At 44.1% G+C, this 15,428-nt stretch overlaps 1 protein-coding gene across 17 annotated transcripts in view; it reads right to left on the minus strand.

Moving 5' to 3' along the window:
• COBL (cordon-bleu WH2 repeat protein) overlaps positions 1-15,428 on the minus strand; it is a 277,939-nt gene that overhangs the window by 163,333 nt on the left and 99,178 nt on the right. For 15 of the 17 annotated variants that reach the window (XR_011437757.1, XR_011437758.1, XM_014738943.3 and 12 more), the window contains exons 2-4: positions 13,672-13,875; positions 4,629-4,839; positions 2,561-2,789 (exon numbers count right to left, since the gene is read on the minus strand). Coding sequence is in view for 15 of the 17 variants with exons in the window: in XM_014738943.3 (XP_014594429.3) it covers positions 2,561-2,789; positions 4,629-4,839; positions 13,672-13,875 (644 nt within the window). In the remaining 2 variants the exon portion in view is untranslated. Of the gene's footprint in view, positions 1-301; positions 347-2,560; positions 2,790-4,628; positions 4,840-13,671; positions 13,876-15,428 lie in introns of all 17 variants that reach the window. The other 2 variants (XM_070264436.1, XM_070264437.1) reach the window with 1 other exon arrangement.

Consider the following 15,428-nt stretch of genomic DNA (forward strand, 5'->3'; position numbering starts at 1 on the left):
ACCTCTGCTCTGCCTGGAATTTCTGTGTTCATAAAGGGCCAGTTTTCTACAACCACCTCCTTCATTTCTTACAAATTAGAACCACACAGCAAATCCTCACACAAGGGACATTCTTCTCTTAGCCAACCAGGGAGTCAAACCAAACCATAACCTCATTTCAGCCGGCAAGACACCCCTCGAGGTGCCACACGCCATGCCTGCATTCCCTCAGGTCCTGCACACAATCAGCTCTTCCGTGCATCGTCCAAGCCCAGAGCCATGCAAAGTGCAGCCTAGCGCGCAGTGCCCGGGCTCACTGTACCTCGACAGCTCAGGGAAGGCTCCGACTGAGTTTTGGTCAGAAGAACTGCAAAAGGCAGGCATGAGAGAGTGAGGGCAAGCTTCGAGATCTGCAGCAGCACCTGACCAAGGCCTGGGCCCCTCCATTAGCCTCAGATGGGGGCTGCCTGTGAGCAGGAAGGAGAAGGCCAGGGGCAAAGCAGGCCTGCATTCCTGGCCTTGATCTCCTAGGGCCCACAGCTGCCAGGCTGCTAAGCGCCACCGTAGAAGCAGGTGGCAGCAAAACCTTCTGCTTTTTATAAGCTGCCACCTCCAGGAATTCCAAAGGAGGCGGTCTCTGCCTAGAAACACGTCTCCTGCCAGTGGCCCCCACCCGTTCTCAAGCAGCTGCTGGCTGGGGAGGGGATGTAACCCAAGAGGGACAAAGAAGAGGCCTCCTCATGGATGTCCTCTGAAACGTTCTCTCTTCTTCTCAAATATTTGACTGTCAGTAGGGTGGGATGGATGGAGGTGTTTGGCAGGAATGGCAATCAAATATTTCACAGCCAGCATGACACATGGCCCAGTATGGTCTGGATGAAAGGGATGTCAGCCACTGGGCTGGAGCAGGTCCCCTGCCATGCTGGGTGTGACTCTTTTATTTTCTGGGGAGGCTGCTGGGGTCCCCCCTCGGAGGGTGCCCAAGGCAGCGGAGAGGGGCACTCAGGGCCTTGGGTCCAGCTCTGTCCCCTAGAGCAGAAGTGCTTCCAAATTCAAATGGTCAGGGTAGCTGCACCAGTGTGCCCAGCCCTGCATGGGGATCAGAGAGGGGGCACTAGACTTAGGGAGCTTTCCCGTCGGGACACCTCAGCTCTGTGCTCCAAATGACCTTGGGTTTGCAGGGTCCAAGCCTTAACAGAGAGGCTGGTTTTATATGACTTTTCCCAGGTAACAGGTTCTACATCCTCCTTTCAAGAAATATCTGATTGACATGGAGCAGAAATACCTGTTTGTGTAATGCTTTTTCTTTCACATACTTAAATATGGGGCAGCATTTCTTTTCTTTTCTTGTCTCGCCAAATGAAAGCTCTGCTTCCAAAGAGTCACAGAAACCAAATTTAAACTGGGCTGATATAACCAGACGGACACACCTGCAGCATCCAGGCCTGTGCAGCAGAGGCTCAGGATGATCTCGTGTGAGTTTTAAAAAGATACTGGCTAAAACACAAGCCGCATTACTCTCAAATGTCAGAGCACCGTTTCTGAAGGAATAGTCTATGCATCTTAAACTCAATGCAGGTAAAACCCTTTCTTGGATGTCAAATGAGACCCAGGGTCCAGAACCTCAAGGAGGAGATTTCGGGGCGGGGGGAGGCTTCACTATGACCATTGATTTCACAATACATTTGCTAATAATAAAACAGATTGTTTTATTGGACAAACTTGAAAAAAGCCATAGAAAAACATGAAAAATTTGAATACGTATTTTAAAAGCCCAACTTGTTCAATATTTACGGAATAAATAAAAAAGCAACAGACATCAAGTGAGTTCATCAAAATGGATACTTTTATGAAGTCCATTTTAATAATTCTAAGGTCAAGGAATATTAAATGTTTTTTGGTCTGACAGTTGACGAAATGCAGCAGCCCTTCGTGTCTATCAGAGATCTCTGCTTACAGGACGTCTCAGTCTTTGTACCAACATTGGCCTCGGGGTGGCCGCTCTCACCAGGGCTCTGTGACCTCAGGCCGGGTACCCAAATCCCACGAGCGGTAAGATGTCTCCAGCATGGCTGCCGAGGAGGCATCCTCAGTTGTCTGGAGGGACTGCCCTCATGCACTATAATTTGGGCATTTACAGAACAGCTGAGCATATTTTGGGCGCTGGTTTTGATCATGAGCAATGTTTGAGACTTGGGAGCAGGAGGCGGCTGAAAAGGAAACCCATGAGAAGATGGCTTGTATGCGGTTTCTGAGGAATTCTTTCAGAGTGGAAGCTCCAATTTTTTTTGCACCTTTCCCCTCTCTTACTTATCTCACCGAAGCTCATGGGAGCCAAGGGTTGACCGACTTGCTCAGGACTTGGGGGAAGGAGGCCCAAAAATTACAATTGAGGGGAATAAGAATAAGTCAAATTTATTTTCTGCGCACTTCATCTCTGGTTTGGACAAAATTCAAGTTGCCTGAAAGTTCACACATTCGACTCTGCTGGGCGCTATGTAGCGAGGATAGCTGACGGGGTGTGTCTGCGTCCTGTCTGTGTTGCTGGGAGTGTGGCGTCTAAGGCGCAAGGTGGCCTCACCTCTCTTATTGTCCCACGCGTAGAGCTCCTTTATCCCCAGCTCGTTCAGGGACTTGGACAGCTCCAGCTCCTCCCCAGCAATGTTGTCCCTGAGGAGCACCACATGCTCTGGACTGACCTCACACTTCGCACAGATGACAGGGAGAATGTTCTGGAGAGGGACCTCGGGGCTCACACGCACAATAGCCTTTTGTGTTCGAAGGTAGTTCACTACCAAACGCACGGACTTCTGGAAGAACATAGCAGACAAAAAGAATTTTCTAAGTACATCTTCCCACAAAAGCTTCAACCTCTGTTTTTACAGCAGAATTGAGTATGGCAAGATTTTGTGTAGCCTGAATCTTTCTTCCACAAATTCAGTGGGTCATGAGGGGAAATGGTATACTGAATAGTGAACAATAAGTGCCTGGAATAATAAATTTACCTTAGGATCCCTCTTACTAATGATCAAACTGCTACCAACACAGGGAAATGGATATCAGTAGGGGATCTCCATTTAAAGTCTAATATATATGCTATCTTTCAAGGATTCTGACCAGACTTGAATACTAGGCACTTATATACATTTTTATAAAGGAACATAGTTTGGAAGTATTATGAATAATTCAATTTAAAGAAAAACCCAGGCAAAACAAGACATCAAATTTTTAAGAAGCCAAAATATTCACATAAACATATGAATATCTACGTAAACATATATAGTGTATATATATTTCCATGCACACACATATTTATATATACACACTATACAACATCAGATATATAATAATCAGAAAGAAAAACAATTTGACTAAAGCTGATTCTAAGTGACTACAGATAAAGTGTTCCATCAAAAAAATGTAATATGCCAAAGTCGCATGAAGTCAGCTTCTGCTTGGCCCCTACTGACCACCCGCATTGTTCTAGGATCTGGAGAGTGGACACAGTAGACACGTATTAAATAAGAGTGACTAAGGTAGATCTCATGCTCCTTTCCAGTCTGATTACCAGGGTTTGACAAATTTTAGGAGGAAAGATGGAATCCATGGATCCTTTTCCATGTTTCGCAAACCGAAATTGTGCATAACCCTGGGCTCACCTGCCCCTGGGCTTTGCACCTGGGGACCAGGGAGGTAAGAGAAGCCACAGGATATAAACACGGTTTTGCTTCCTTGAACACTAATTTTACTTGAAGATTTAGGGAAAACTCTTTCAAACAGAGTGTAGATGGCATCAATTAAAATTTACTAAACACTCAAACCTAGAAATTCACCCCCTTGGCCAAATTTCCATTTTTTAAACCAGGAAAATTTAGTAGATCTTCCAGAAATCTAAAAAAATGAAATAGCACTGCTTTTAACTGGAGCTAAAAGATCCATATCCAAGCCGTGTTAAAAAGTACAATAACCAGCTGGAGTTAGTTTTAATGGATAATCAAAAGCCTGAAATAAATCTATGCATATGATAAGATATTCTCCAATTGCAATGAGTAAATTTTTCCAAAGGGAAAATTCTCTTTTTTCCTCTCTCTGTCTCTCTCTTGGAAGATGTTCAAATCTTCTACATATCCTATCTGCTTCCTAGGGCAGGAAGACCTCCAGAACTGAACTAGAACCTTTAGAACTAGTCCAATAGGGGAGCCAATGACTACTTGTGGTTATTTAAATTTAAATTAATTAAAATTAAAAGTTCAGTTTTTCGATCACACTAGCTGCATTTCACATTCTTAGCAACTACATGCAACCAGTGGTTATTGCTCTGCAAAGTGCAGAATTATACATCATTTCCATCTTTGCAGAAAGTTCACATGATTAGCTCTGCTCTAAATGAATTCCTTTCCTATAATATCCAAAGGACCAACGTTACAACAATTAACATTACTAAATTCTGTAAATTTCCACCTCCTAAAATAAACTCAGTTTACTTCCGAATTTTGTTTAGTATGGAAGTAAGAACCTCAACCACAGCTGTCTGCACATGTTACTTAGATAAGAGGGGCTCCAGCAGCCCCTCCTCAGCACTTCCAGCACCTGTGGTCACAGGTATCTGCATATGTCCTTAGATGACACAGGTTTCCCGTCCTACTGACCTCAGGCACCTTAGGTGGGCCAGGCTTAACCTTCTCTTCAGGCACTTTTTCTTTCAGAAAAACGGTATGCACATTCAGGGTCCCAACTAAAGTATTTGGCTTAAAACTCAAAGGCTGTTGGGTTTCTGAAGACCGGATCTCAAGGGCGTGGTGGGATGGATTCAGGTGGTTCTGAAGGCAAAGTTCAACCAGCAGGTCCATCATTGCGTGGCTGGAAAAGAGAAACAAAGCATGGTTATTAGGAATGTCTGCTCTCTCTCTTCTGTCTTGCTGAGTGAGGGTAGAACAACGGACCAGTGGACGAACGAGCAAACTGGCTGTGCTTATGAAGAAAGACAACTGCGGCTCATTAATTCCTATGTGTGATTGACAGCCATTTCTTAACATTTTCAATATTAGTAAACAACACTACTGAAAGAACAATCAGATGGAAATCATAATAGCTGGGAAAATAGTTGTATTTCTAGTTGAATTCATGGATATGTGGACTTGAATCCTGTAAGGTCAGTTAGCACAAATGATATTACTTATGGATACAAAGCATTATATTTTCAGTTATTCATAAATATGATGCATCCTAAAAACTGAAATTTTTAAGTTGAAGAAGATAATCACTTTCTTTTAGGCTAAAAAATATGCCTTTTTAAAGATAAAAAGAAAAACCCTAAGAAAATGACCTTTTTTGAATGTCGAAAATTTTCATAATGTCCCCCCATCCCAGGTAATTATTTACTAAGGGAGGAGAATAACAATTCGGATTATCCCAAAGAATGGAAAATTTCACTGACATCTTTTATATCTGCCTAGCAGAGTTTTTATATTTAAAGCTGACTTATCTTTTCCTAAATTTCCCGAGCTCTCACAAAAGGCTAGGTCCTTTCTCTGATCTATTTCTTAATTGGTAACTGGTATGGCAATTATTTCAGGTAACAATTATGCTTTCCAGGTGTCTGGTGATCTGGGTGTGTGCAGATCTGGGACTCCCAGTGCACCTGTAAACACATAGGTGCTAGCCACTGGCCCGCCACCATTCATCCATCACTCACCTCAAGGGCTGTGAGCTGCTGGGGCACTGACGCTGAACAGTAAAACCACAGGGAAAGTCCCAACCCTGAGAGAATGCCCCAAATGCCCTATTTCTCATTCAACTGTCTACAAGTAAAGAATATCATCATAATGCTTTGATTATCTCAAAACCACTTCCACAAAAATAATTACTCCCATCTACTATCCAGGAAGTAATTAAATAACAGCATGTGCCTTAAGGGGGGACTGGAATCCCCTGTGAGCTTTCAGAGGCTCAGCATTTCTTCTGGCCCCCTGGAACTCTGATGGGGCATTCAGTGTGGCAATGCAGGTCTAACCCTCATAAGCATCACACATGGGAAGGGGCCCTATCTAATAATGCTGTGAATTCTGATTCCTTCAACTCTGAGAAGAAAATCGTCTTTTTCAAATATTGAGCTTAATGCAAAAAACAGGGAGTGACATCACAAAGATTCCAAGACATAATATTCCACTGAAAAGTCTCAGTATAGAAAACAGACTTCTAATAATGCTAAAATAACGACATATTATTTGTTACCATTCACTGTGTATCCATGATGGCCTGGAGCTATACTGAGCACTTCACATATTCCCTCTCCTCCTCACAGGTCCGGGAGGTGGGGACTGCTGTGGGGGGTTTCCATGGAGAGGTGGAGCTAGGATTGGGACTCTGGTCCATCTGATGCTGACTCTCATTGTCTCTCTCTTCTCCTCACCCGCAGTCTACTTCCTCCAGAACCATGAGAAATAAAATGTTGCTTAGCCACGCAGCCTGTGGCATTTGGTAGTTCGGTAGCCTGAAGTGACGAAGATGAACAGTGACACCATTCTCAGGGTTTGTCTGTCTGTCTCTCTCTTTCTGTAATCCCAAATTCCAGGTTCAATAGCAGAGTAACAGACAGTAGCAAAGAGGACTGATTACCCAAAACTGCGTTAACAGGGGTGGTGGGGTGAGGGAGCATATCTGTGTGGTTTTCTGTCTCACTGCTCTTCGGTATCCTTTTTTCTTCCAATTTCTTCATCTCTTTGTTCCCTAAATGTCTTTTAAGTGCTCATAATATAGGGGTGAAATTTATCTTTTGGCATTTGTTGTGGTCTCTATTTTTAAGTTTAAAGAGCATAATTTTTCTACTTTTCTTTAAAAAATATTACTTTTCAAATGTGTACAGACTTCAAAATCTATTGTTGCATGAGTCCGTGGTTTCACCAAGAAAAATATGAGTCTTCTCTCAAATGTGGTTCTTTCTGAAATCCTGGCAGAGAGCGAGACAGAGCAAGGAACAGCCTATGCCAGCACTCCTGTTCCCCAAATGCAGAGGCCACTCAGGGACCTCGCAGAAGACTCACAGATGACAGCGAGTGGGCTGTCTGGGCCGACAGAGTTGGGACACAGAAGTCAGAGAGGCCAGGCCCTAGCTCCATCAAGTTGGGCCCATTATTGAATGGCCTTTCTCTAATGGAGGACACTTCCACCTAAGTCATGACGCCTGCCTGTGGTCAGGCTGCTGAGGATCAGCCTCGAGCTGCCTACACTAATCACTCCTACAACTCCCTCTGTGCCATCAGGCCAGCAAGACCCTGGGCTCACTCTCAGAGGCTGCCTGCTCATCCCCGTACCCTGACCTCTAGCAGAAGTAGCGGCACACACTGCAGCAGGGATTCTGAAAGTGTAACACACAATGTGAAATTTCTGCCTTGTTAAAGCACAGATTGCTGAGCCCCACCCCAGGGTTCCTGATTCACTAGGTGTGGGCTGGTAAACTGCATTTCTAACAAGGTCCCAGACAAAGTAGCCACTGCTGCTCTGGGACCACACTTTGAAAACCACTACTCTCTAAGTACTCACAAAATAAAGGGCTCCTTTGGTGTCAAGTTTACAAATTACATTAAGGTAGTTACTTTGGGACATAATGTTCAAACAAACACACTTAATATGCATGTACTGTTAAATCTTAAACTGGTGGAACGTGGCCTAGTTTCTTGTGTGGGACCAAGGCCAGCAGGTGGCCCAACGCCCTGGGTACAGCAAACTCTGGTTTAACAGAGTCAGAGCAGACCCTGAGAGAAAGTCCAGTCTGGCAGCTTCAAATGGCATCAGAGAAGCATGATACGGCAAGATGCTAACGAGGCTCTCCGAGAGGCGGTCTGTGCTGACGAGGCCCAGTACAAAGGAACATGCGGGCAGAACACAAAACCTGACAGTGAAGAGACAGGTGACTGAAGAAGGCTGGAGCTAGAGAACTTGCCAGCCAGCAACAGAGCTCAAGGTTCAAGGCTGTGGTCACCAAGAGTCCAATCTCATGGTGGCCTGGGTCCTGGGCCTATCAAGTGAGGCACGAGGGAATGAGGCAGCAGCAAAAGGACCAGAGGCGCCTGTGTCTAAGGTACAAGTCAGAAGTCGAGTCATCAGGACGATGGCACCAAATCCCAGAGAGTCGGCCACAGCCTAACAAAACCCAAATGCCCCTTGGGGCCAGGCAGTTGCTGCAGTCTGCAAAGGGCCTGAGGACGTGACTCTTGGGAGAGTTGGGGCATTCAACTTTTAAAATTGTTTAAAAGACAGTGCTGGTTGGAACCCCTTGACTTGGAGGGAAATGTGCTGAGGCTGGGAGCCTGACAGTTATCCTGCCCAGAGGTGATGTCAAGAGCTGTGTTACCCAGACAGGTGTGAATAGGTGATCTCAACAAGGGGTACATCCTGGTTAGGTTCTCATCATGGTAACTTGTGTTTTTTTCTTAACTCCAGCCTCATCACCTTTGACCTATATCTTGAAGGTAATCTTACTTTAGAGTCTAGAGCCTTCTGTGTCCAGGTCACGTGGAAGTAGTTCTTTTCTACCTGCTTCTCACTTGGCAGATGAGTCAATGAGCCCCCTGGGGGACCTGGAACACAGCCCAATTGTCTTTAAAGTTATTTAAAAATGCAAGTGAATTCTGCAAGCTAATTTAATATAAAGCTATTTTTCCCTACATTTGAGGAAAATGTTCTAATGCACGAGTTTTCTCCTGACTTGCCTAGTGCTGGAATAGAACCTTGTGTCCCCAGAGGCATGTGTAATCTTGTTTGAAACCTGTGGAGCTACAGTATGGCCCACAAGAGACACACTAGGACACCACCAGCCCAAACGTCCAGGTCCATGTAGCTCCCCGTCTCGATCTAGGTTCCAGCAACACTAAAATTCCTGCTTCTTGCCCAAACTGGTCATTTGCAAATGCTATTTATTTCCTTCTGCTTGCTGGAATGTCCTCTCCCCAGTGCCTCATAAAAGTTAGGTGTTCAATAAGTATTTTGCTCAACGAACAAATGAGAATTTTCATTTTTTTAGTCTATGAAGATTCCCACAAAATGAGACTATCCCTCTGTATGATTGGTACAACACCAAATCCAAAACAATAAGAGCACCCCTGTGAAGTGTTAAACAGCGGGTTTAGTAAAGAGCATACTCACCCTCTCACAGGATAAGCAAGTCGCTTATAACCATGTTAGTTTCCTCGGCAAAGTTCCCATAAAGAAGACCCAGGAGTAACTGGAGGCTGAGGACCACATATGCCTGCCACAGATATGTCTATATATATTTAGTTTCTCTTGGATTTAGCCCAAACATATAAAGCCTTACTAAGGCTGAAACACTTTAGGGAGGTGAGTTAGCACCTAGATGGTCAAATGCATTACATGGGCTGATAAGAAAGGAAGGGCGTTCAATGAGGTCCACCTCTAGTTAATGTGACCAATACGGGCTCCATGTCCTGGGAATCTTCCCTGAGAGGGATTTTAGGGCAGTGAAAATATTCTCTTTGTTACTGTAATGGTGGATACAGGGCATTATACATTTGTCCAAACCTATAGAATCTACCACACTGAGTGAACGCTAATGTAAACTCTGCACTTCGGTGGTTACGAAGAGTCAGCGTGGGCCCGATTCTAACACGTCCCACTCTGTCAGGGGATGTTGATAATGGGGGAGGTGGGAAGGGGCAGGGGGTATATGGGAAATCTCTGTACTTTCCTCTCAATTTTGCTGTAAACCTAAAACTGTTCTAAAAAAATAGTCTTTAAAGCAAAAGGTATTCTTCAAGTGAAAACGTAAATCAAACTAAACCAAACCAAACCTGACTGTTAGTCACTTAGAGAAGGTCTTCCTTGGGCCCACTCCGCAGCATCAGAACTGCGCTTTCCAACTCCCCTCCTTGAGAAAAGAAGAGCAAGCTTCCTTCAGCCCCTGGAGCCGTGAGCTCACCTGGGAGCAAGGGTCAGGCCACAGGCCCTTCAGAAGCTGCTAGCTGACCGCACACCTGCTCCTTCTGCAAGAGGCTTTGCCTGCACCTTGATGGGTAGGGCAGATAAAGGACAGACCAGGGCTGAGGGTCACTCACAGCCTCTCTCCCCTTCATCTTGGAATGGATGCACTCTCTCCAGAAGGGTAATGGAGGCCCAATACCTGTCTTGAGAGTCCTGTGTTGTTTTACCAGGGCCGGGACCTCAAAATCCCTGCCCAGTTGTAAATGTGTCTATTGGAAGGGGTTCTCACGGCCCATAGAGACAAAATTGCAGCAATGAATATTGAGGGAGACTTCCTCTATTCTGCAAATGGAATGCTTGCCTTGTCCTGCCCCTGGGTCCCTTGGACATGTGTACCAACTTAAGACTAATTCACCCCATCTAAAGGACTCAGCCCAACTCTCTAATGCTTGACACAGTTTATGAAGTTCTCTTTTAGCTAAGGGCATTGTCTCTTCAAAGATCTTCTCTTTACTTGTGCCCCAATTAAAGTGATGGAATTGGTGGCCTCCTTCCAGTGGCCATGTGTAGTGCTGGAACACCTTTCCTAAAGTATGCCAGAGCACTTCCTTATGAATGGCCCGGAACACCGAGTCTCATGTCTTTAACTCTGTAAGAACAGATGGGGACTTTTTATTTAAGTTTCTAAATCCAAAGGAAGCTTAAAAAAAATCTCTGTCATATACAGAATGGAATCATCAGACTCCAATTACTAACGTATTTTCTCTATGAGAATCTGTCATATCAGGAAATAACATGGTAAGGGGCTGACTATAGATTATAAACTACTTGCTTAACCTATGCAAGGATGGGCATGTTCTCTAATAAAACAGAAGAGGGAAACCACATTGATCAACAACTAGTAGATCTATGCTCAGCAAGGATGAGGAATTGACTTCAGCCCGCTCTTGTCTTGTTAAAGAATATGACATATAAAACTAGTTCCTCAAACAAGAAGCTGCTGCCAGCAATAGTTATCATCCAATGACCCAGTTAAGGGGCCCACAGCCTGCTGCTCTAAGTCACTTAATCCTATAGGAAATCTTGGAGAGGGGATTGCAATTTACTACTAGAAAAGAGAAAAGTATTTTAATGCTCAACCTTGAAGGTTGCACCTAGTCTCATAGTTACATTGCAAAACTGCACAGTGGTGCTTTTACTTTGTAAAGGAAAAAAAAGATACAACTGGAAGAATGTGTTCAGTTTGAAAACATTTTTCAAAATAATGTTTTTACTTTTCAGGCAGGCATTCTATCTCTCTGCAGGCAACTGTCAAACTGGACCATGTGTTGTGGTATTGAGACATGACCCTCAGGCCATTTTCTCAAAAAGTATGTAACTAGATTTATAGTGGCAATGGTCTCATGGGTATATACTTACCTACAAACTCACCAAGTTGTATACATTAAATATGTATAGTTTTTGTATGTTAATCACACCTCAGTCAAGTGTTTTTAAAAAATAAATGCAACCAGAAATTGAGCCAAAATAGAGGAATGGAGGCTGACCCAGTGGCATAGTGGTTAAGTTTGTGAGCTCTGCTTTGGCGGCCTGGGGTTTACAGGTTCAGATCCCAGGTGTGGACCTAGCACCACTCGTCAAGCCATGCTGTGGAAGCATCCCACATAAAATAGAGGGAGATTAGCATAGATGTTAGATCAGGACCAATCTTCCTCACAGAAAAAAAAAAAAAAAATATATATATATATATATATACACATATAAATATAAGAATGGTGAGTAAACCATAATACATTCACTGATAATATTTCATGCATCTATTAAAGTAGTTTGTAATCCTCTAATAATATGGTAGGCTTCTCAAGTTAAAGTGGGAAAAACGGACTTAGAACAAGGACCACTCCGTGAAACAAAGAAACACAGAGGTTCTAGTACCTTGGTTATCTCTCGTGTGAGCCCTGGGAGCTGCCTAGAGAACTGGCACAAGAGCTCCAGGCTTCTGTGGGCCACGAGACCACAAGCTGGCTCCTCCCACATAGGCCCAGTGTAGATCTCACTTCCTGTACCCAAGCCCTTCTGCTGGGACAACAGCTACAGAAGGGCCCCCAAGGAGGAGTGTGCCCCGTACCCCCGGGGGGCACCACTGTGGAACGCAGTCTGGGACCACCTAGTAGAGCGGATGACGTTGTATCCACAGCTCAACAGCTCCAGTCCTAGGGATGCACCGAGGCCTGGAGCAACGGGCCTCAAATTTTGTTCACCTTGCCCATAAAATAATTGTAAAAACTTATGTACCTCTTTGCCCATTAAACTATCACCTAGAATTTTCATTATAAAGTTTAAATACTTGCAAAGGATATAATTTTTGGTAGAATCTAAATACTGGTATTTAAAAATAAAACTGCTGCCTCACTCTTTTCAATGTATCTACAAGAATAAAAACACCCAGAGTGATGTGGTTCCCACCATTATCCATTTTCAAAACACTTGAACAAACTGCTTTTTAAGATTCAAATATTTTCTATCATTTCTTGTTCTCCTTGTTTTCCTAGAAATATTATTTCCATTCACTCCTGCCTCAGAATTATATAAATATATTTTCATGCTTGAAAGTTTTTTTTTTTCTTTTAAAGTTCGGCACCTGAGCTAACATCTGTTGTCAATCTTTTTTTTTTTCTTTTCTTCTTCTCCCCAAAGCTCCCCCGTACATAGTTGTATATCCTATCTGTGAGTGCCTCTGGTTGTGCTATGTGCAATGCTGCCTCAGCACGGCCAGACGAGCAGTGCCATGTGCTTGCCTGGGATCTGAACCGATGAAACCCTGGGCTGCAAAAGTGGAGTGTGCAAACTTAACCACTAGGCCACAAGGCAAACCCCTTGAAAGTTTTTATAATTGGTCACTCTATCATATTCTCTATAATAAAAACTGTATAAAAGTTTAAATTTTACTTTTTGTTTCCTGTGACTTTGTTAATTTTTTTTATTATAGATCAAGTTACCAGACACAATAGTAGTAGTAATACAAAATTTATCAAACAACATAATTATGATATATTTTGATAAACATCAAACATAAAATTAGAAATTCTATTGGTCATAAAACTCTTAAACTCTTAATACTATGATTGAAAGAGGCTTTGCCAAGGTTTCAGTTGTGCCCTCTATGACTGACGTGGGAAAAAGAACTGGTACGTGACCTTGACCACAGGCACATTCACAAGCAGACCAGATCTAAGAAGGAATATGCGTCTAGAAATTGATTCCCTTAAATTTAAAACCCATGGGTCGGATTTTACTGCTTAATCCAAACTAGTATTCTTTTCATTTGGAAAATTGATTACCGATTGTAGTTACACCCTTATGGGTCAGCCTGTAAGTGGACACTTGAATGGTTAATTCAGGAGAGTGCACCTGGGCTGTATAACTTCAGCACCAAGACATGGGCACAGACTCTGGTGGCTGGTCACCTACTTGGAGTTGCATATGGGCTTCCCCTTCTTTCTGAGCCCTCTTACATCAGTGCGCTGTGCAAGCCTTGCTCTCCTAAGGGTTAAGGTGCACTGTGGGGGGGCCAGTTAGCACACAGTCACCCCAGTGAGACATTTCAGACTGTTACCTGGGCCCAGATTTATACCCCCTCAGCCCCAGTCCGACTGATACAGAAGGGAGTGCAACCCTTCAAGATCCACTCTTCAGTTCTCCCCAGACTTGCACGCTGATCACAGTGACTCGTCCCTGAAGCACCTGGGTCCTTACCTCCCATTGACCACACTCTTCTTCTCCAGTCCACTAGGCAGAACCACGGTCACGTCCACCACACTGTTCCGCAGGTTCTCCTTCATGGTGAGCAGATTCTGCGGAGGGCCTGGCGACACATCTCGACGAGGTTTCTGCCTGCTTTGCACATCTGGGGTGGCAGGCTTTCCAGGAGGAGGGGGGGCACGAGCCTTCATCTTCCTCCTTAAAAATGACAACGCAGAAGGTGAATGAAGTGGCAATTTCCAACTACAAAGTTAATACAATCACCTATCGATCTCCAGCAGCTTTTAAGTACTTCTCCTCATAGTAGTTCATTCTTATAAGTATCTCTCTCTTCTCAAAAATGCCTTCTGCGTTGCATGATCTTTCTACCATCTATATATTGGCACTCTTCAATGTTAACTCTTCAATGTCCAGAAAATGGACAAGTAAGAAAAATAAAGGAAGCATTTTTGAAAGGAAATGTGGCTGGAAAGAAAGAGCCTAAAAATGTGTTCACCACCAGGGAGGGGCAGGATCACAAGTGTTACAGATCAAAGTGGGGATTGGCTTCACAGAGTTTCTTGGATCAGCCCTTTCTGAATCTTTGAGTGGGTTAGAAATCATAACCAATTAAGTGGACCTATGGAGGGTTGGCCTTGCTCCAGCTTAAACCCCTGTCCCAGCTCTGGGTCCAGGACCAGCTGAGGATCTGGAACGCATGGACCCAGAAATTGAGGATGTTCTGGGACAACACCAAGATGTGCTAAATTAGACAGAAAGCCCATCAGACCAACACCCGCTGACTCAGGCCACTGTGGACGCAGGCAGCTGTTTGGCAGCGAGGGATACGAGTGACAGTGTCTTGACGCACAACCCCTTCCTCTCCGTTTTCACCTGATTCCTGGCTGTGCTTTGAACTCTCAATTCACCTTGTAGGAAATTTCTAAACGCCTAACAAGGAATCATCTACTCTGATGAACATTTTTAGAAATTCTTATCTCCTCTGGATTCAGGGAAGGCAATTGACTTTACACTGTTATTTTATTTTATATATGTACATATATATGTACACATATATGTATATGAAAGTGTAAATGCACGTATATGTGTGTATGTATGTATGTATACATGTACATATTTATTTATGTGGTCCTTATTTATACAAAAGAACATATTTTATATAGGCCCTGGGCATTTTATACCTAGCATTGACTCCCCATCAATGCCTGCGCTAGCCAGCCCTGGTGGTCTAGTGGTTAAGATTCGGCACTTGTCACCACCATGGCTCAGGTTCATTTCCTGGTCAGGGAACCACACCACCCACCTGTCAGTTGTCATACTGTGGGGGCTGCGTGTTGCTGTGATGCTGAAAGTTATACTATGGGGATTTCAAATACCAGCAGGGTTACTCATGGGGGACAGGTTTCAGTGGAGCTTCCAGACTAAGACAGACTAGGAAGAAGGACCTGGCCACTCACTTCTGAATAAAAACTGGCCATAAAAACCCTATGAGAGTGACGTCAGCATCATGGTGGAGTGAACTTGCCCAGGACTCTCTCCCCTCAAACATACAACAACAAGGGGCATGCATACTCCAACAGAGGACATCCTAACACAACACAAAAATGTCGGAGAGGCAAGCAGCCATGCAACGGAGGGCAGAGAACCTGGAGACCCCCTCAGAGGAGCTGGAACAGGGTAAGAGAGAACTTTTCTCCCTCCCCTAAAGACTGTGATCCGCAAACAGGGGAGGCTCCCAGAGGGAAAGAATG

The sequence above is a fragment of the Equus caballus genome, chromosome 4 (assembly GCF_041296265.1).
Source record: "Equus caballus isolate H_3958 breed thoroughbred chromosome 4, TB-T2T, whole genome shotgun sequence".
NCBI classification, from domain to species: domain Eukaryota; kingdom Metazoa; phylum Chordata; class Mammalia; order Perissodactyla; family Equidae; genus Equus; species Equus caballus.